This window comes from Pleurodeles waltl, chromosome 5 (genome assembly GCF_031143425.1).
Source record: "Pleurodeles waltl isolate 20211129_DDA chromosome 5, aPleWal1.hap1.20221129, whole genome shotgun sequence".
Taxonomy (NCBI): domain Eukaryota; kingdom Metazoa; phylum Chordata; class Amphibia; order Caudata; family Salamandridae; genus Pleurodeles; species Pleurodeles waltl.
The window spans coordinates 1314605207-1314628280 of record NC_090444.1 but is presented as its reverse complement, the minus strand read 5'-3'; the positions used below and the strand labels follow the sequence as shown (position 1 = coordinate 1314628280).

General features: G+C 42.5%; 1 protein-coding gene across 3 annotated transcripts in view; it reads left to right on the top strand.

Moving 5' to 3' along the window:
• CFAP206 (cilia and flagella associated protein 206) overlaps positions 1–23074 on the top strand; it is a 357566-nt gene that overhangs the window by 267509 nt on the left and 66983 nt on the right. For all 3 annotated transcript variants that reach the window (XM_069235563.1, XM_069235562.1, XM_069235560.1), the window contains exon 11: positions 1775–1968. In XM_069235563.1, the coding sequence (XP_069091664.1) occupies positions 1775–1968 (194 nt within the window). The remainder of the gene's footprint in view (positions 1–1774; positions 1969–23074) is intronic.

The following is a 23074-nucleotide window of genomic DNA, read 5'->3' as shown; positions in this document are numbered from 1 at the left end:
TAAGGGGCAGTCCCACCCTTGTGATCACACCAAACCAGACCAATTCTGGGGGCAGCTCGCCTCCCCCTGGGACTGGGGTCTGGCTGGCTAGCAAGACATTAGAGAGGACAGGCCCAGGTGTGAAGGTGCATCTGCCTGTGATAGGGTAGGCATGCTTTGAAGTTAATGACATTGCTTGGCATAGCCCATATTGCCATTATTTCAGGTTAAGGCCAAACCTTCTCCTTATTTCTTAGCCCTGGGAGACACTTCACACCTAGTCTAGGATCCATTCAGCTCCTGGGTGACAATCAACACTGGCACAAAAAAACATTTGTCCCAAGCAGGAAATTAAAACTTTCTAAAAATCTAATTTTCAAAACACTAGTATAAAATCTGACTTATCATTAAGTTGGATATTAAATTAATAATAAAACAAGTTCTTGAATCATTCTTCTAGTAAATCTGAAGCTGAACTTTAGCATTATAAAGTGTTATATTGTAATCCAGTGTTTTTCTCTGGGAGAGGCAGACTTGACCCATTGAAAAACGATTTTCAAGGTCATTCACTGCCAGGACATGTAAACCATAGAATGTGCATGTCCTACTTTTTAAATACCATGCATCATGTCCTGTGGCCATTTAGGGCCTATCTAAGGGGTGACCTATAGGTATTAATAAGGTTTAGGCTGGGCAAGAGGTTTTTTTGCCAGGTAGAATTAGCAATTTTAGCACTGCATACACAGGCTGCATGAGCAGGCCTTGAGATATGTTTTGGAATGTCACTTTAGTGGTGGCACAATATGTGCTGCAGTCCATTAGTGATATTAAACTAAAAGGCGCTGGGTACATTTTTGTACCACATACTAGGAACATATAGGTAAGTTAAATATGCCATCCAGGAGAGTAGCTAATTTCAACATGTTTTAGGGGTCAGAGAACATGCACTGGTTAGCAATATCCCGGTGTTACAGAGTCAAAAACAGCAACAGCATCATTCCAGAAAAAATAGGAGTAACTATACAAAAAAGGCATTTGGCATCCAACATGGGATTCTTCATTACTTTTATTTAGTTGGAGACTTGTGAGGGGACTATGAGTACTTGAATGACCAGTACTCGACAGTCCTCTGTTTGCTTCAATTTGTAACTTAGAAAGTTTTGTTGTGCCTGCTGTTAGAAGACAAGGGACTCAGTCCCCTAGCCCTGAAAAAAAACTGAAGGAGCCATAAGGTGTTTGGGGGAATATCTGCTCACTCCCTAGCTTAAAGTGGGTTGGGTCCAAAATTTAAAAAAAAAATAGAATTGCCATGGGTTTGTGGACCCTTTGGCAGGGTTTCCCAACCACAGAAAGGATCCGAAATTTCCAACCTCGCCTCAGTGTTCCCAAACCCCACTCCCAGTGGGCAAACATGTTGTGTTCTAAGTCACAGAATCCATTGATGTTAAGTAAGGGCCGAAGTGGCTGTATGGGATTGTGAATGCTAAAAAATGGAGAAAAAAACAATGTGTGGGGGGGGTTTCTCCCTCTTGGCTGCTTAAAGGTCATGCGAAGCGAGGGTTGGCTTCTTGCTGCAGGTTAGGCGCAGGACCTAACCAATGGACAATCCCTGCCAGTAAGTCCCAATACGCACGCCAGAGGCTGGACAGCAGTGACCTGTGGTGGGTTGGGCCCTGCAGCCAACTTCCACTGCACACATCCTAAATGAGAATAAAGGAGGTGCATTATCAGTGATGGCAATTACCGTCTTATTACATTACCTAATTTTACTCTGTTTGCTCCCAATTTTCTTTAGGTAATCCCGACGTTGGAATTTTAAAACACAATGAAAAATTTTACATTTTCAGTTCCAAGGAATCTGCATCTGAATTTGCACAGAATCCTGACAAATATATCTCTTTAATTGGAGAGAAAGCTAAGCAGTCTGCTGAATTAATTCAGCTTCTCGAACTTCACCAGCAGTTTGCATCCATTACCCCTTATTCCCAGGTAAGATGGAGGCGGCGTGGGTGTGCGGTGTCGAAGCATTTATCCGTTTCGTATCTCTCGATTATGACTGCTATATAAGTGAGCACAAATGCACCTTTTACCTTCCTAAACACTTGAGTCGATGAACCAATAAAATGAAAAAGTTTTGCAATAATATTACACCAAGAATACAAGCTATTTGTTTGTGCCTAAAACTAGACTTTGGTCATTTCATCTGGAAGTTTTAAAAAGTGTGTGTGTTGTTTTGGTCATTGAATAAAATGTTGGAGCACTGTCCCTAAAACGTGAAAAGTAGTATTGAGTGTAGTCTGAACACGTAATGGGGTGTTTTTTTTACTTAAGTTGCAAAATAGGCAGCCATGGGCCAAGTTGTCTATGCCGCTGTTTCACTCAATTCATTAACTTGCAAAGAGGCCTGGCTATTGGCTTCTCACTGCTTTCGCAAGAAATCAGTTTTTTGACGGCTTGCCCATGTAGCCTCCAGTTTTTGCACATGATTGTTACGACTGGGAACTGGGGTTTTGCACATGATTGCCACGAACTGGGAATGCAAGGCAAGGAACAATGCTGTAACCAGAGGTACTGCGAGTGATCCCGAGAAAATTGTCTTTGAACTAAGCCACGCACTTTGGGCCCAATTCACAAACCATTCCATAAGTAACTTTATCGTACTCCTGTCTTAGATGTGAGTTGTTAAGGAGCTTCGAGGCCTGATTCAAAAGCATTTCCTGTGCTGTGAGTAATTACCAGTAGCAAAGCATGTTTATGAAGACCTTTATAATCAAGTCTTACTCCTGTTAAATCAGGAGTAAGGCACGCATATCCCTGAAGTTAGACACGCCTACTCATGAAAAATGCTTTGTTAATTAGTCCTGGGGCAACTCACGCGTCAGCGTAGGATGAGCCTGTGCATAAAAAAATCTTTCTGAATCGGGCCCTTGAAATTACCTGCTGGTAAATGCTTTTGTGCAGTGTGGAAAATCGTGAAGTATTCAATCAGTTAATGAACTCCATTTTAATATTATCTCCAAAACCTTTTGTTACCCGGGCAATAGCCCTGAAAAGCAGTCTTAAAATATCCCATTTGACTCTATTTTGTTTTTGTGGGTATCCTTCACAATCACTATTGAAAGCATTGGCATGTTTGGTATGCCGTAGTCACTTTTCCTACTTACTAAGTGACTGTAAAACCCAATATATACCTCTTCAAATTTCAACAGGACAATGAAGTGTGATTTCTGTGCACACGCAGATACCTCATATATTGTGTTTATTGCTGCCAAGAGAAAGCAAGGCACGGCAAGTAGGTACTTTTGTGTGTTATTTAGCAAGAAATCGAAGGCTGAACCAAAGGATATTTGTGGGTTTTTTCGAGCTGGTATGGCCAATGCCATGCCAGTGATAACCACCCATAATTATGATGTGTTCTACTTGCTGTCTGACATGTCAAGGAAATTGCCCTCAGGATGCAATTACATTTCAGCATAAGTTTATTTCGGTTTACATAAAACCATAAACACATACATTAAACCAGTATAAATGAGTAAATACGTTTTTATATATATATATATATATATATATATATATATATATATATATATATATATATATATATATATATATATATATAAAAAACAAAGGAGTAGCTTATCCATGAGTAAGGCTGTTGCCAAAACACGTTGGATGTTTGTGCTGAAATAAATTACATTTTCACATTGGAGGTGTCCTGGTTCTCCTGATATCTAAGGGAGTGTAGGAGGTTGTATTAGGGCCTCTCGGAGCCCACCCAGGACCGCTGTGTGGAGCACCTGCATTCCGGGACTTTTTTTACGAGGTATATATATATATATATATATATATATATATATATATATATATATATATATATATATGTGTGCAAAAAACAAAGGAGAACTCTGGGAAGTTCCCAATTTTAGGTGGAGAGCAGCTCTAGTAAGGAGCACCCTGAAACACCAGCGACATTCTATATTTGCTCACCTCAATTGTCTGCTTATCTAGCAAAGGTTTTAAGCATAGGATCAGCACAGTGCTATCCACGCCGAGCTAGATAGGGACAAAGTATTTTGCCATTTGTACAGCAAAATCTTTAAGCATAGGATTGACACAGTGTCATTCTTGCCGAGCTGTAAAATGACAGAAAACATAGTCATATAAACATTTGATTTTACACAGATTTGCATTATGTGGAAAAGCTGGGTAATCCACAGAAGACGACATGCATTTAGTACGCTTGGAAATAATAAAGGAAACCCCAGAAGGGGAAAATAACCTCCCTCCTAAATCTAACGCTTTCATATCTGACACCCTGCGACAAGATATTAAACAGAGTAACATGGTTAACATCTTCGGACGATTGTTTCATAGATAACAGATGATTATCCATCCAATTAGTCAAAAAAGGTAAAACAACATTCATATCCCAAAGCTGTAAATAGTGTGGTCTAGGTGGATTGGCCACTCTGATACCTTTCAGCAATTTACATACCAAATGATGTTGCCCAACCGGTTTATTATTGACCAATGAATGTCCAGCCGAAATAGCCGATCTAAAATTATTTACTGACCTGTAACATAGACCAGTATCTGCACACTTAGACAGAAAATGTATAATGTTCTTGACTTCGTATCCCACGGGATCCACATCTCCTCAAAGGCACCAAACCACCCACTTCTTCCATGCCAGAGAGTATCGTTTGTGGGTGGAAAGAGCCCAAGCTTGTATAAACGAGGAAGCTGAAGTCGAAAGGCCCTGCACTTGTGAATGTCCCCTGATATCTTCCAGGCCATGAGACACAGCTGACCCGATAGAAGAAGAGGATGCGGTGATCCCACCGGATCCAGAGTTGTGGAAAAATTGGGAGCTGTAGAGGAAGAGCAATCGAGAGTTCCAGGAGGGATGGAAATCATGGCTGACTCTTCCAAAAGGGGGTGATGAGAACTGCAGACGCTGCTTGTCGGTGCAAGCACGTTGCAACTCGTGGAATCATGGCAAAAGGAGGAAACGCATAATTCATCGGAGTTGACCAATCCTGCAAAAACGCATCCGTTGCCATAGCCAACAGATCAGGTCTCCAATTGAAAAAATTTGGGATCTGGAAATTGAGGCGAGACGCAAACAGATCCATTTGACACTGTCCCAAGAACCCCATGACTTTCTGAAATACAGAAGGAAGCAGTTTCCAATTGCTGGAATCCCTCAAGAACCGAGAGTTCCAATCTGCCACAAGGTTGTCTTTACCTGGAAGGAATTCCACTATCACCATGATCTTCCGATCCAGACAAAGATGCCAAAACTCCCTGGCAATATTCACCAGGAGACGAGACCTTGTTCCTCCCAGACGGTTGATGTACCTGACTGCGGACACATTGTCCATTTTCAGAAGAATACAACAATTGCTCCCGAGAGGGGAAAGAGATTTGATGGCAAAAGAGCCCGCTAAGAGTTCCAGACAATTGATGTAGAGATGCAATTCCTCTGAGGACCACCTCCCTCCTATCGAAAAAGGTCCGCATCTCGCTCCCCAGCCCCAGGGACTGGCATCCGATTCTATCACCACCTCGGGGGTTTTCCCCAAAAAATTGTCCCACCACTGGAGCTCTTCTCGGGCTTCTAGAGAGAGCGGAACCAGGTGATCGTACGAGAAACCCTGTTGAAGGAATTGGATCTTCAATCTCTGCAAGGTTCTGTAATGGAGAGGACACGGAAAGAGTGCCTGAATCGAATAGGCCAACAGGCCTACAAACCGTGCTAGGGACCTCAAAGAAACCATCTATTTCAATAACGACATCATCAACTCTCTCCTGATCGACTTCATTTTCTGACAAGGAAGGAGTAACTGGGCTTGTACTGAATCTTCCTGGAATCCCAAGAACTCTAATCGTTGGGATGGAACCATGCAGGATTTCTTGTGATTGATCACAAACCCCAGTTCCTGAAGAAAAGAACTTACCCATAGCAGATGAGTCAATAACAGAGATCGATCCTGAGCCATGATAATCATGTTGTCCAGATAGATTATCAGGCGAATGCCTCTCTCGCAAAGATTTTCCACTACTGGTTTCAAGAGTTTGGTGAACACCCAAGGAGCTGAAGACAGTCCGAAAGGGAGCATCAGGTATTCGTACCCGCTGTCTCTCCACTGAAATTGGAGAAAACGCCGGTGGGAAGGCGCTATGGGGACTGATAAGTAAGCGTCCTTCAGATCTAGACGAACCATCCAGTCTCCTTTCTGAAGAAGATCTCTCAACAGATGGATGCCTCCATCTTGAAGTGGCGGTATACCACAAAGGGGTTGAAGTTTCTTAAGTTGAGTACCAGCCTCTGACCACCTCCTTTCTGTTGCACCAAGAAAATGTTGCTGCAGAAACCCCTTGGGTGACGGGAAGTGAGAGAAATAGCCCTCTTTGTTAACAATTCCTGAATTTTGCCATCTATAAAGGATTTGTCTAGTTGGGAAAAAAGGATAGGAGGAGCAGGGCGTGCTGTCGAGGGACAGATACCAGCTCTATGGAATACCCCTGAACAGTATCTAGAACCCATGTGTCTGAGGAAATGGAAGCCCATCTTTGCACGAAAAATTTCAGTCTGCCTCCTAAGGGGATAGAAGGAAGAGGAAGATTTATTACCTATGGGGGTGTTATCGATGGCTCTGTAACCTCTAAGTGTGCCTCGATTGTTGCGGTTGCGTGCTCCTCTATATTTGGAGGGATAGAAACCTGCTTGGGAAGGGTCCTGGGTGTAACCCCGCATCTTGGATAAGTTCCTCTTGTAGGACCTTGTTGAAAGCTCCGGCTGGTCGAGCATCCTTGAAATCGACCGGCCCGTCCAAAAAGTGGGTGATACATTCTTTTAAGGGAAGATTGGGATTTATCCCTTAAAAGGGCGTGAAAGTGTTGACAAATTTTGCAATGTCCTTCACAAACTTGTCCCCAAAAAGTTGTCCCTCAGCTAGAGCGCCCGCTTCAGGCGAAGCCAAATCTGACAGTTGAGGGTCAATGCGCAGCAAGACAGACTTCCTACGCTCTGAGGCTAGAGCTGAATTCGCATTGCCAAGAAAACAAATGGCACGTTGAGTCCATCCATCCAGCACCTCCAGATGGATGGCTGCCCCAGTTTCCTGAGCCTGAAGAGCCAATTCGAGGATTTTTGCGAGGGGACCGGACACATCTAACAGTTTATCTTGACAAGCCTTGAGGGCCCTGTCTATCCCTTTCTTTGGATCCTTGTTATATTTCTTAAGGAAAGTTACCATCATATTATCAATCTCAGGAGTGAGCGCAGTTTTATGTGGTAAATCTGGTAGCGGACACTCTGATCTCAATCTGGATCTGACCTCCTTCTCAAACCCTTTTTGAATATGCAGATGCATATAATCTACTACAGCGGGGGCAGGAGCCCAATCTGATGATTTAGGATGAATAATATCAGATGGTTTGAAAGAAAAAGGAGAGGGAAAGAAAGAAGAGGAAAGTTTACGCTTCTTTGTGCGTTTCTTAGGTAGTGAGGATTCCTGAGAAGAAACAGAGTCAGAATCAGTAACTGCAGTAGGCAAAGTAATCGGAGTGGAAGGATCTGCAGCGTAAGTATGTTCAAAGGTAGAAGGAAGGGGAATATTGGCCAGTTTACTCTTGTGAGGCCACAGCTGTTCAGTAGAAGAGACAGACGGAGATGAAGTATCTCCAGAAGGAAGAGACGGAGAAGGGCCAGCCAGATCCTTAATCTTTTTGGATAAAGGTACAAGGGCCGATGAAATTGCTTTATCCGAGGGCTTCTGTATGGAAGAGTCAATAACCTGTTCAAAACAGGGATCAAAATAGTAATCTTCGTTTTCATAAGGGCCATACATCTCCAGGCCCTGACCATAATACTCTTCATCAGACATGGCATTACCACTGTCAAACTTCAAAAGTTGAAGTGCTCACAATTGCAGGAAAAGCAAGCTCTTATTTGTTCCAACCCCAGCCAGCACAGGTCAGGGGCGTCAAAAAATCAAATTAAAATTTCAAAATAGCTGCACCAGAAGACGAGTGCCTGCACAGGAAGCAGACAATAGCAGACTCGCTATTAAAATTTGAAAAAAAATTTGAAAAAAAGAGGCACAGTAGTGTACAACTACTAAATAGTAATCACTGCCCCTGTTGAATCAGCCCGGTGTCCGTGGTCCGACGAGAAAGGGAAGTTGACACACGTCACTTCCCTCCCTCGTGGGATGTAAGCGCGCTTGAATAGCCCAATTGGGCTATGCACGCGCGTCTCCTGTTGCGAAAAGAAACCTCATGTCCCGGAAGACAGGCAAGCCGTGCCTGACTTTCCGGTCGCCTCCGCTCCCCGGCGCGCACAGGCACGGGGGAAAAATGCAGCCACGAAGGGGCGAAGAAAACTTTGTTGCCGCAAGGTGGAAAAGAAGATCGAAAGCCGCAGAGGCCGCCCAAAGAACAAAGCCTGCAGCACGTTTTAAAAGTGCGTGAGTCGCAAGCGAGAGCAGCGTGTGTAGATAAAAGCAGAGCGTGTGATGAATGAAAACACATCCAAGCAAATACAGTGACCAAAAACATTTCACATAATAATGTCCAAAAGTAGGCACAAATGGGGAGGCTCTTATCTGACTGCAGAGCAGCAAAGAAAGAGGACATCAGTTGATAGCTCCCCTGTTTGTAGGCTATGTTGGTCTGCTATTGGTGGTTATGGGAGACGGGGTTCAAAGCCTCATTAATGTTTATAGTTTTTTCATTGGCTGATGTTTAACCCGGGACCAAAACACAATAGATATCCTGTTTGGTAAGTGAACACGATTGCCAGGATATTTTATTAGCTAAGTATGCGCATCCATGGCCCATCTGTATTTAGTCTTTGGCCTCTTTCCATGCATACTCAGCCTTGGCATACTATATTAGTGCGTTACTAGGACGCCAGAATAGTTACCTTAGGCACCCAATTTTGAGGTTTAACTGGGACCGGAATACAACAGATTTTCTGTTCAATAAGTGGACACGATTGCCATGATAATTATTTTTTTCGTTAAGTATGCACTTCCATGGCCCGACTGTATTCAGCCTTTGGGCTCATTTTCCATGCATATCTCACCTTGGCAAATTATATTAGCATCTTGACAAACTAACGGTTCACTCACCGGGGCCTGACCTGGCCCGATGCATCTTGCACCTTCATGTTTGTCTTTTTGAAATAACAGTGTTATTGAACATTATTGTTTTGGTATGATGTCCGATCATTTACCTTGGCCTGGCCCCATTACGGTAAATACATCCCACACCGCCACGACAATTTGGCCTTGTCTTGATGCATTAACAGTATTTTTGACTCAATATATTATTATAGGTATATTAATATTGACTCGACCTGGCGTTATTTTTCAATAGTTAATTTAAACTAAACATTGGCTTCCCAGCAACCTGAAAATGTGCTCTGGGGCCGTCTAACACAAATTAAATTTCTCTCTAAAATAAATCATGTGTTTTATAAAAAATCTAAAGTTATTAACAAACTATAGGTTAATTTGGCCTCTCACTTACCTTCTGGAAGGCAATATTTGCAGTCTTAATTTTCCAATATTCCCTGCACAACAGAATAAGCTTGAGTTGCACAGCATTCTTTCCAGTCCTTTGTAAATTATACTTTTATTAATGTACACTGGGACCCTTAGTTGATACCAATGTTGTTCTTAACTAAATGTGATGCATTGATGTTAACACTTATAGCTACTCTATCTTATAGGATTCATGTAAAAATCCATATGACTTTATGCACAAAATGTATTTTGTTTTTTTGGATATGATATGTGGGACCACTAGACTTGTAGTTGATTTTTACAGTGTAGACTACTAGTTAAACAGATGAAACTGCTTGTCCTTGATATCTGTTGCTCCTAAAAACTACCTATATACGTTTGTTCAGTTTAGCGGATTCTAATGCATACGTTTTCATATATGTTTGCCAGTACAGATTTACTGCTGACCGGCTACCTTCATAATTTGTACTAACCAAAAATAGACACATATTCCCTATTGTATTAATAGGTATTGTATGATGATGGAGACGTTTGTATGGGGCTGATGGCCCTTTTTTGCTACCTGTTCACATGGGGCTGAGAGCCCTTTTTTGCTGCCTGCTCACGGTCTGAATCTCATTGCACTCTTGGGTAACTCCTGCCTAAGTCCCTATTAAATTGAAATCAGATCTCTCTAACTTTAACCATTAACCAATTGCCCGCATCACTGTTTCACTACACTTGAGTATTCTCAATTCTTAATTTTCTTCCTCATATCACCTTGCAACCAGCACGGGGTGAAGGTCTTTCCTTTTACTAGGCCCACCAGCAAAAACGGTCTTGTCTAAATTATCATTTTTCACACAGGGTGAAAACTCCCTGGTGAACTAGGTAATCTTGCACTTTTGGTGATGGCTATACCTGTAGAGTTTAAGGTCACTTTTAACCTATTTCCAGTGTTCTTGCATCATTGAGACAGCCCCAGGTACACAAACCGTTTAGGGTGCGAAACACGCTTCAGCTGTTGTTTTTGAAGCTTCTGTAATAAAAGACCATTTGATTTACCAATATGACTTTGCATATTGATTGTAAAGATTGCCTGTGAAGATTGGACTCTTACACTTGAACCAGGGTGGGCTCACCAATTTTTTTTCTCTGCTATCTCCTCTTGCTGTGCCTGGCATTGTCCCTTTCTCCACATCTCTTCTAATACAGGTGTCCACCGAACACACCTCTCACTGCATTGTCTTCCTCCTTATCGTCCTCCACAGCCGGTTCATTGGGCAACATCATGCCCACTAGATCGCCACTGAGGGACAACACCTCCATTTCCTAACCTCCCGTGATGGCAGCCATGTTGAAATGGTTGTCAACATCTCCATTACACCCAAGTTTCAAGTTTTGGCTGGAGGGGCAATTTTTGCACCACTTTAAAGGGTCCAGGACTGGTTGGCCACCACTTGAAGGTCAGGACTCACTCCAGGCAGAGGCCATGTGCAGGGTTCAAGGCCTCTGGAGCTCGGTATTTCCATATAGCTCATACAGGAGGCCTGCCACCTAGTCCTTATAATCACTCTGGTAGTACTGTGTTCAAGAGCAGGGCAGACCTCAAGCAGCACAGCAGTCCTCTGAGAGTACAAGGCAGGCTTCAAGCAGTCAGGTAGTCCTCTGTTAGCAGCAGGGCAGTCCTATGAGATACAAAGCAGGCCTCAAGCAGCAGGACAGTCCTCTGAAGTATAAGCAGCTCTTCTGGTCTTCTCTTCAGGTCCAGGAGTGAACTGAAGAGTTGGTTTGAGGGTCCAGTATTTATACCTAGTGCCAGTCTTTGAAGTAGGGGAAACGTTCACATCTGATCTGGAAATTTGCTTCCTTTCCCTACCCAGGCTTCAAGTGATCTGGGGTGACCAAAGGCTGATGTCAAGGTCCTAGTGAGTGTGCTAGAGGCAGCCCTTTGAAATGTAAGCGGGGCAGGGAACAGCTTTGCTCCATCCTTCCTGCCAACACCTAACCCCCCTTTGTCTCACTGAATGGGAGCAATACACAAAGGTCAACTACCAACTATTCAGTCATGTGACCCATGATACAAATTGCAGCCACCAAATTGTTAGGACAAGAAAATGCCAACTATCTCAAAGTGGTATTTTCAGAATGGTGACTTAAAATCAGACTTTGGCATTAAAGCAGAGTTCAAATTACCATTCTTTTGAGACCAAACATGACGTTTTGACCAGTTCCCAAAGTTAGCATTTATTAAATGGAATAATGTAATGCAGCCTATGTTATTCCATGGACAAAGTAGGCCTCTCAGTAGTGAAAATGGAATTCAGAGTTTTTCACTATCAGGGCATGTAAAACTTAAAAACACATGTTCTAACTTTTAAATACAGTGCTACTTGTCCTATTGGCAATGTAGGGCCTACCATAGGGTTGACGTATATGTATTAAAAAGGGAGGTTTGGGCCTGACAAAAGGTTCATTTTGCCAAGTCGAATTGGCGTTTTAAAACTGCACACAGACTGCACTGGCAGGCCTGAGACATGTCTTAAAGTGCAATTTAAGTGGGTGGCACAATATGTTCTGTAGATCCACTATTAGCATTTAATTTACAGGCCCTGGGCACATGTAGTTCCACTTTACCATGGACCTATTAGTGAATTAAATGTGCCAGTTGAGTGTAAGCCAATTCTTCTATTTTTTTAGGTAGAGCGCACAAGCACTTTAGCACTGGTTAACAGTGGTAAAGTGCACAGAGTGCTAAAGCCAACAAAATCAAATTTCAACTACAGGGGGTGAGAAGGCAAAAGGTTTGGGGAAAGACCACACCAAAAGCTGTGAAATCTAAAAGGAAGCAACTGAAATCTTTGACCCTGTTACAGCTAACTATTGCTCTGGAACCTATCTTCAGTGGCATTCTCGGCAAGTAATTTCCCAGGTTGCCTCTTCACTTGACCCCTTCCGAGATCTTCATGCATTTGCAGACATGGGATATTTCGTGGTGACCCCACCACTCCCTCTCTACCCATTCCCAAAGCAAGACCCAGTGAAGGACTGACATAATGAAAACCATCTATTGAGCCCTTTCTATGGCAGGAAAGAATCATAGCTCAGCTTTCCTGACTGCCTAGCCATCTCATCAGACTGTAGGCCAAAAGAATAGGTGTTTTCTGAAGCCCTTCCTTCCCACTCGCAAACATCCACCATTCGAAGTGAAATGTTTTTGTGATAGATGTTCAGAGCCAAACTTAGCCGTGAGCCAATTGTTTTGAAAGGAGTAATTCAATATGCTCACATTAGATTAGTGTTTCCTTTTATCAATAAGTGAAAGGTCATTAGTGTTTCCTTTTATTAATAAGAAAAATGTCATATGCTTTAAACCGACCTATGTTTATATTCCAAAAATGCCTGCTCACCGAAGGTTCTTAGGCCAGGATATATCCCTTTGGTGGGCACCGGATTCATTCTTCGGAGTTGGAGTCCTGAACATCCTTGCCTATACTAACCTTTGCCAATGACTGTGGTTTGGGTCAGGACATGCTGGTTTTTGCAGTCTCCCTGATTCTAAAATTCAGCATACCATGGTAGGAGATTGTGTCTCTGGTTTTTGTTCCTTGTTTTTCTTTTCCATTTTACTACTCTTTAACTTTTCTCTGTTCTCTCTCTTCTTCTTACTTACTCCTTCCTGGCCCAACCTCACAGTTGTCTGTCCTTCCAAATCAATATTCTCTCTGCTCCAGTTACAATTTATAAATTAACATTAGACTTGCATGTAATAAGATTATCTCATTGCGGATAATAACTCAAAGAGATGCTGCATGGAAGTTCTTGGCGTGACCCAAACAAACACACAGGAAAAGAAATGAGAAGAACTGCATTATGCCTAAGGACCAGGCACGGCTCGTCCTTTAGGGCGGAGGGGCTACGCCCCCCCCCCACCTTTTGCCCCTCATGAAGAGTGTCTGTCAGGATGAACAAAGGTCAGCCTGACAGACACTCTTCATTTTCAGCTCAGACAGCCAGGAGTGAGACATGCGCGATTTGTGCAGACTCCTGGCTGCCTGAGCTGAACTTTGCTGGGCTGAGGTCAAAGCTCCTATGGGCGTGACCTCCTCGGCTCAGCAAAGGTGCCTCGAGGCACTCCCCTGGGTGACAAGGAAAGCGTCACCCATTGACACTCGCCCTGGCTCTTCAGGTTTAAGCCCTGAAGCGCCCAGGGCGAGTGTCAATCAGTGACACTTCGTCACAGAGTGGGGTGGGGTCAGCAGTCTCACTGACCCCATCCCACTCTGTGACGAGGCTGGGACTGCTGCCTTTCCTCATTGGCTGACCCGAGGTCAGCCAATGAGGGAAGGCAGCAGTCCCAACCCTCCTGGGACCTCGAGGCTGGAGGTAAGTGTGTGTGTGTTCGTGATGTTTTAAAATGAATGTTTGATGCGTGCAGGCATGTTTGAATGTTATGAGTGTTAATGGATGTGCGTGCATGCATGTGTGAAAGAATGAGTGTGTGTAATGTTTTAAAATGAATGTTTGGTGCGTGTTTGCATGTTTGAATGGTATGAGTGTTGTTAATGGATGTGCGTGCGTGGGTGTGTGAAAGAATGAGTGTGTGTGAACTTTTCAAATGAATTTTTGGTGCGTGCGTGCATGTTTGAATGTTATGAGTGTTGTTAATTGATGTGCATGCGTGCATGTGTGTCTGTGTGTGAAAGAATAAGTGTGTGTGTGTGCTTCCTACCCACCCCCCTCCCTCCTAAAGCTGCCGGCCCCCACTGCTAAGGACAGCAACATACCTACGGATTCCCTGCACTCATTACAGCATTTTTCTTGTCATTGTGTCATAATGCAGGTCTCCTGAACATAGTCTACTCTAAGCAACTATTTATTTACATTTAAACAGCTCACCAGTGTATGTATTGCAAAGACTCAAAATCAGAACAAAGAAGCTTAATCAAATGTATTTTCTTCTCTTTTTTTGTCTCTTGTTTGATTATTAAATAAAGACTTTTGAACTAAAAATCCTGGCATGCTTTGATTCATCTCAGGAGAACAGTCTGAGAGGCACAGCAAAGTAGGAACCACCAGCATTGTTGTTTTTCTCCCACCAGCACATCGTGTGCCGAAAAGTGGTTCCTGTGCATATCTTAGCTGCTGAATTTTATACACTGAAGTTAGTCTTTGATGCATTAGGCCTTCTAGCTTCCATCATCTGAAATCAAAGTAGATCAGGTCCACTCTTTGGGGCTCCAGTAAGGGGAAATCACAGTCATTCTCTCTGCAGTCACAAATGTCCTGTATCCTGATTAAGAATTGCCTTAGGGTAGATGCTGGCAGTATCTCCTGGGGGCATATCCCAAATTGGAAGTAACTCAAGATTAATTATTCTAACCAGAGAAGGTATTTTCCACTAAATCTTTGATATTTACAGAGGCACAAGAAAGAAAAACCTGCTCCCCACCCCTTTTTATGAAAAGGTTTTCCTTGTTTACAGGTGCGTTTCCCAGTGTTAATGTAGATTTTCTGAGTAACTTATGACAGAAAGTCTTAATTTTATTAAAGGCACAGAGGTGAGTATTATGCTGTTCCAATCTTGCTTTTATTCAGTAGCAGCAGTCAAGAAACATAAACAAACTACAAATCCCATGGGGCCAGGGAATGTAGGCCAATGGGGATGGATGAAAACAGAGTATAATGAACCAGTCAGAGATAAGGCATATGATAATTTACCTAACTTGACTGCAAGCAGCCCTCTTTTCTTGAGTTTAAAGTTAAATTATGTTATAAACTTTGGAAAAAATGGAACATACAATAGCCAAAGCTAGAATCAGCATAAAACTGTCTTGGAGAAAGTCTATCCAAAGAAAAAAAGTAAGATCATCGTCCGTCTTAGAAATACTGGAGCAGGACAGGTTTGTTATCTTGTAAAGAGGCGATGCTGAAGGTTCCTTGGGAAACAATTTCTTCCTATAAAGATGTAGACACTGGTGTAGTAGAAACTGTTAAGGCAGAAAAAAACACATAATTAGAATGTTTGTGGAAGGATTATACTTGCCTCCTTGTATTTAATAAAATTAAGACTTTCTGTCATACGTTACTAGGAAAATCTACTTTTTTGGCAAGACCGAAGGCTCATATTATGCTTGTTTAAAGCATATCAATTACAACAGATGAAGTAGTTACAATAGGTTTATAATAAAAAGTTCTGAATCTAGTATCATTAGACCAATCAGCAGATCTCAAAATGTCCTCTAATCGGGAACCTACCCAAAAGGCTTTTGAGGCCATAGCACTGCGGGCAGAATGGGCCCAGAAAATGGAGGTGTCAATACCGGAAATGGGACATGACCCATTTGACCCACCGGGCAAAGGTAGGGGGCAAGACTGGAGAGTGGGGTTTTCGAAAAAAGATGAGGAGCTGAGATTGAAAGGACCTTCTGAGATATGTTGTTCTTTCCTCATACACTTTAAGACAATTTCCAACACAGAGGTTTGGTTGAGAGGGAAAGTAAGGGTAAAACACTGAGGACAAATTTGTTTTGGTCCATCTGTGAATGTTAAAAAGGATGCCTGTGGGAGTGAAAAAACATGAGGAAATATCCAAAGCTTTAACATTAGATAAAAGTAAAATAACATTGTTAACTTGGCTGAAAGCATTTTCAGGGAAAGCAATTTATTTGCCTGCCCTGAAATAAACAATTTTAGAACCAGATTGGTGTCCCACACTTGGCTATATTTTGGGGTAGGAGGATTAGAAACTTTTACTCCCTTTCACAGATGACAGATGAGCAGATGCTCTCCGACTGCTTTCCCATTGATATATCTGTGGTTGATGGAAATTGCAGAACGGTAAAGGTTTATTGTACGTTATGTCTTACATGTACCTGCATGGGAAGAGAGAAAGTTTGTTATGAAGGTTATATCTGTTGAAAAGGGATTGACAGACTTTCCCAAGCACCAGCTAGAGCAAAGAGATGTGGTGGATTTATAGACCTTGCTAGTACGTGGGGCCCAAGAGTTACTGATATAGTCAGAAGCTTCCACCGAAATGCCTGGATAAGAGAGGGAACACCCAAAACTCTCCAGGCTGTTAGGGTTAGGGTGTTGTTGAGGATCAAGTCCTGTCTGCATCCCTCCGGACTGAGAAGAACAATGGAAGGAGATGAGGAAAATCCGTTGACAATTCCAGAAGGGGAGAAAACCATAATTGGGATTGCCAAAATGGTACTACAATGACCACTGAAGCTTTTTGGCGTTGGATTTGAGCAAGGACTTTGTTGATCATTGTGAAGGGGGGGAAGGAATAATTGAGAGACTGAGACCATTCTTGAAGGAAAGCGTCTGTCGCTAAGGCTAGAGCGTCTGGACGCTAACTGAAAAATTGGGGAAGTTGACAGTTGAGGTTGGATGCAAAGAGATCTATTTGAAAGGGACCCCCATTTGTGCAGTAGAAAATTGAAGACTGAAGGATGACATTTCCAGTTGTTGTAATCGTGAAGGCTGAAGAGAGTGCCAATCTGCAATGGAATTGAGAGAACCTGGTAAATATTCTGCTTGAGCCAACAGTCTGTGAAGGAGACAGAACTCCCAGAAGTTCTTTGCTAGCTCTGCTAGGGGCTTTTAATTGGTTCCACCTAAGTGATTTATGTAGCAAACGGCTGGCAAATTGTCCATTCTGATAAGAATGGAGCATTTGATTCTGTTCTTTGTAAAGCTTTTGAATGCAAAGGAGCCTGCAAGCATCTCTAAACAATAGAACTGCTGCGAGGCCTCCTGAGGAGGCCATGTACCTCCAGTGGAAATCGTACAGCACCGGGTGCCCCATCTTGTGAGGCATGCATTGGATTCTAATACAGCATCTGGGGCCAAAGCAAAGATTGTTCTTCCGTTCCAGGCATCCAACAGGTTTAGCCACCATTGAATTTCCACTCTGGACATTTGGTCTAGAGGAACGGAGTCTGAATAAGCAAGACCTTTGCGGAAGTGGCAAGTCTTCAGTCTCTGAAGAGCTCGATAGTGCAGTGGTCCTGGAAAAATGGCCTGAATTGATGAGGAAAGCAGACCGACAATCCTTGTAAGAGATCTGAGGCAAATATCTGGGAGTTTCAGAGTGTGTAGAATTTCTTTTGATTGCGAGAACTTTGGATTGAGGATGGTGTAAAGTTGCGTCTAACAAATTTATGAGAAAACCGAGGAATTCCATCAGTTGAGCTGGTACCAGAACAGACTTGTCTTTGTTTATAAGAAAACCGAGATCCGTTAGGAGAGAAGAAGTGATGCAAATTTGAGCATGAAGGGTTTGAAGGTTTTGGCACATCAGAAGGATGTCGTCCAGGTAAACGATTAGTCTTATACCTTGGGCTCTGAGAAAGGATGTAGCTGGTTTCATAAGCTTGGCAAAACACCAAGGTGCGGAAGATAGGCTGAAAGAAAGAGAGGAAAACTAGTAAGTTTTTCCTTGCCATTGAAATTGGTGGAATTTCTTGCGACTGTGGTGAATGGAAACGGTAAGATAAGCATCCTTGGAGAACGAAGTGGACCATCCAAACAAACTGAAGCAAATAGTCCTGAAAATGAAGGATGGTCTCCATCTTGAAATGTCAGTAAATGACACATTAGTTGAAAGGTTTGAAGTTTATAACTGTTCTGAATATTGTGTTCTCTTTTTTTACTAAGAAAAGCGTGCTTAAGAAGCCTAAGGGATGGGGATAAGAAAGCTGAATTGCCCTTTTTTTAATAGGGAAGAAATTTCCTGGAAGATGAGAAGAGATGTTTCCTTTGAAAACTTGGGGGAGCGGGGAGGAGCGTAATGGTAAGGAGTTTCGTACAATTCTATGAAATAGCCTTGGACTGTGTTTAATACCCCAGGGTCAGATGTGATAATTCTCCATTTGGTTAGGAAGAATTGTAAGTGACCTGTAGATTGAGAGAATCTGGAGTTTTTCTGATGGCGACCTCAGAAACCTCTTGAACGTTGCGGATAGAATTGAGGATGGAAGTCCTGGTAGGTTGTTGCAGAGAAACCTTTGTATCCCTGGTTTCTGGAATATTGGCTGCTAAAGTGGTTCATGCCTCTAACGGCCGTGGAAAAAACCTGATTGGAAATAACTTTTTTAAGGGACTGCTGGGCTTTGTCGAGGGAGGAGAAGGTTGTAACATACTTGCTTAGCTCTTTAATAAAAGAGTCACAAAATAAAAGTCCATCTGCCTATAGGCCAGGATCCATGCAAGCCAGTTTGGGATCCAATTTTAATAGTACACCTTTGCGATGTTTGTGCGTAATAGCTGAATTGGCATGTCCCAGTAAGCAAAAGGCTCTCTGGACCCACATGGAGAGTTCCTCAGCATCAATATCTGCTTTGTCTAATCTCTCAGTCTTGGCAATATCAAAAATATGTGTTAAAGGAGCAAGTATGTCAAGCAGTTTATCTTGACACGTGGACCAAGCTTTGTCCATGCCCTTGTGAGGGTCTTTCCCAAACTTGGAGAAGAAAGTCAACATGTTTGAATCTATACAAGGGATGGAAGTAATATGAAACAGTAAGGAGGGTCTGGGACATCCTGATCTGAGTTTAGCTCTGCCCACATGATCTTAAGGAAGTCATTCAGTAGAATTCGGGTGATTAATTAGTTGGGGATCGAACATTGGCTTGCCCTCGGAATCCAGAATAATTTTGGAGCCAAAGGGGTCATGGGAGGATGGAGAGGGTTTCAACTTTTTGAATTTGGGTCCTGACCAAAAATCTGAATCATCCACAGCATCGGGGTCGTTATCAGTATCAACATCCCCAATATCATCATCCGTTTCCTGTATATTATTAATAATGTTCTTTTCGTGCCTGGTCTGTATGTTTTTTGTTTTAGTCTTTGACTTTCCACCAGAGGTAGATGGAGAATTCCCTTCCTTAAAAGGAAGCCTTAAAGGTACGTTGTCCTCAGTCACCTGTGAAAATGCTCACCAATCCCAAGCACAGACTTCTTTATATGTTTATTCTTTGAGGTAAAAGCTTCCATAGCTGTGCACTTTTTGCTTTCCCCCGCAGATAGGGTCATTTTGAATTGTGAAATCCAATTCAGAACAGTATTGTCAAGTTGTTTAGTAACTTTGATCACGGAAGCTGAAACAGCTTTAGCATCAGAGGATTGTATAAAGTCATTCAAAATATTCCTAAAATCCTCTTCATTATCATTATTTTCTTTAGAAAATAGGGGGTTATTAGGCTCAATGTTGTTAACATGTTAAAAAAGATATTTTCAAATATATATAATGTATATTTGAATAATTATGGTAAATGATAAAAAAAATTGCAGCAAAAAATGATAGAAAAATAAAGGGTTAAACCTCGAATCCACAAGGCACCTCCCTGAAATAGGTAAAACAGTCTGAGGAGGGCCTGGGAAGGGCTAGTTATGACTGAAACCACACCCCTGGGGTGTGTTTTCCACAAGGAGAAAGGAGGCGGAACTGAAGAACCAAGACGCACCTCCAGGTCTTCAAGGAATGGCAAGTCCCACTGGGTGAAGGTGCGGTAAACTGTGGTAGTAGCTGGACCCAAAACAGAGGTGAAAGGAAACGGCTGCAACAATATAATTACTACTGCGCCACACCAGCAGGATGGGCGCGACCACTACAGGAAGGGAAAAATGGCCAGGTGCATGTGAGCACGCTATAGCGCGAATGCCATACAAAGTCCAGAAAGCAAACCGGTACAATGGTATGACTATGTAAAATACAATAAAACAACATATACTCCAATAATGATATTGAAGAACGCACAGAGAATATACTTATCTTGGCTGCGAGCAGCAAGAAAAGAGGGCTGCTTGCAGTAAAATTAGGTATAATATATGCCTTATCTCTGATTGGTTATAATACTCTGTTTTCATCTATCCCAATTGGCCTACGTTCCCTGGCCCCATTGGAAGTGTAGTTTGTTTATTTTTCTTGACTGCTGCTATTGAATTAAAGCAAGATTATAACAGCATAATATGAGCCCCCGGTCTTGCCATACAATGGTCAGTGCATCCTGCTTGTTGGCTGAGGAGCATGTTTTGTTTCCTCTTGTTTAATTTGACATGGCTCATGGCTACACATCTGTTTTCCCAGCCTGAAGTTCCTTAAATGGTTCAAACGTATGGGTTATTCTTCCACCCTAGCATTTCCCTGGCCTTCAGGGCCGTATTGGGTCCCAGGCAACTTCATGTCCTTGTGCACAAGTTATAAAGTGTAGGTGATTACTTAAAGTTGCAAGAATAGACTTCCTGGTTTTTTTTTTGGGTCTCAGGTGAATGATGCTTTTGAATGTGGCAAAAGCTGTCCCGTTTTGAGGACCGCATTAATGTGAGGAACAGTCAGTTGGTGTTAGCACCTGTATAGATTACTTTGGTCTTTTAATGGTTTAGAATTGGAAACCTAGAGACATTTTAGGCCACATTGAGAAGGCCTTGAACTTTGAATGAGATCACCATTCTAAGGCACACACCAATCTTGGTCTGATGAAATAGAAGAAGCCAACTTCTTGCCTACGGGACTACATCCCTTTAAACTTACCTTTGGCCCCTCATAAAACATACCAAAGTTGTGGAACTTGGGTTAACCAGTGTACATAATAGAACTGTGCTGGACAGCAGAGCAGAGCTCTGTTTACTTGTAACAGTGAAGAGTACACATTTTGCACCTGATAAAGAGCTGTTGTTTCTTACTTCTGAAGTAAGTACTCATTCTGGAGGTGAACCTATTAATGGAAGGGAAAATCAAATCTGTGGATTCCTCTCCATGTACAACAATTCCTCCACACATAAATAGATTTTCTTTACCATTCAATTCTTAAACCCTTTTTCTTGTTGTCAGAGTGGCAACTTACATGTTAAAGTGCTTACAAAGCTATCTTCTTCAAATCAGTGACATCTGCACCAGGGACTTTTGCTCTTTCATGATATTGCCTTAAATGCATATTTGTAGGTCTGGCTATAGACAGCTTAAGATATGTCTCACAGCTAATGTAGCCAGCACACACACATACATAGAAAATGGGCTATGGATTAGCCACCATCAGCCATTGGTTGTTTCAGGTGTCTTTCACGTATTATATAAGATCAGGGCCTTATCCTGCAGTTGTACATTTTGCAGGCATGACTGGAAAAGGAATTCATTTCCAACACTGATTTTCTGATGCAGTGTGACTAGATAGTAATTGAACAATGTGGTTTTCCTCACACTTCATTTATTTGTTTTTGACAAAAGAGGCAACAAATCAAAACAAGTGCTGGTAATCCAAGGGGAAAACTGCAAAGGAGGAGAAGAAGTGGGAAGGGGAGATGGAGACGGGGCAAAGGTGTGGGAGATGGGAGGTCATGGCATCCGGTTTGCCAAGGAGGAAGGAAGCAATAAGTACCTCGTGTCATTCAGTTACACAGTTGTTCCAGCTCGTCACTGTCAGGGGAGAGATCATGGCTCTTGCTTTCTTACCAGTTCCTCTAGATCATTTCAGTGTCCAAACACGTGGACATTCTGTGGAGACATCCCTTCTGCACCAGGTTGGTCAGCCCCCATCTAGTTTTTAAGATAAATCTTAAAGGGCTTCCAGGTTCTTTCAAATCCAAGTATTATATCGTCTGATGTAACTTTCAGTTTTTTCATTTCGTAAATGTGCCAGATCTTTGCCCATCATAAACCTGGTTGGGGCGAAGCATTTTACTTGCAACAGACAGTTAAAGTCACTTTACCTGCTAGAAGAAAATGTGTGTTTAAAGTCCCCACATGTAAATGCATAGGATGTAACATACCCTCCCTGTGTGGCCCAGCAGTATCATGACTGGATTGAGCTCTATGTCTACACCCATTATATTCTTTATGAGACATAATAAGCATGCCTAGCAGGGTTCGTCAGGAAACACAAGTGATGGAAGGACCATCAGAATTTTACTTTTGGTGGCTAAGTTGATAAGATTCGCAGCCAACCTTTTTTCGACAGAGGTGTGCCATTCTTAGTCCACCCCTGATTGAAAATAAGATATGAACTCCAGCCAGACCAGATTCAACCCTCTGACAAGGATCTTTGTCACTGTAAAGAAGTACTATGGGTCGATAGGAACCACACAGTAAAGGTTCTTTGCCTGGATTCGTGAAGACCATAATCACAGCTTCAAGCATGGTATCTGTGACTTTTCGTGTTTCCCCTATATGATTGAACAGTTTACCCAGAGGCCCAGATAGAATATCTTCAAATGCTATATCAAGTGACGTGGGAAAGCCGTCCGGGCCCAGATCCTTATTCTGTGGCATCCCCTGGATGGCCGTAAAAACGTCTAAAGGAGTATAGGTGATTCTAATTCCTGTAGGGCACCGGAGTCCAATGCTGGGGGATTTTATTATCTTAGATAGCTATTTTGTGAATACATGTGTAAATCCTGCCCACTATACAATGCTGTGTAGAAACTTAGGCACCCCCTCAATATATCTTGAGTGTGTGACAAGGTTGTCTAATCGGTGGCCTGCAGTTTGAGTATATAATTACATGTTTGCTGAAACTTCAGTTTGAATGCTAATATACAGTCGGCCTTGCCTCCCTTCTCATAATAGCTCTGAA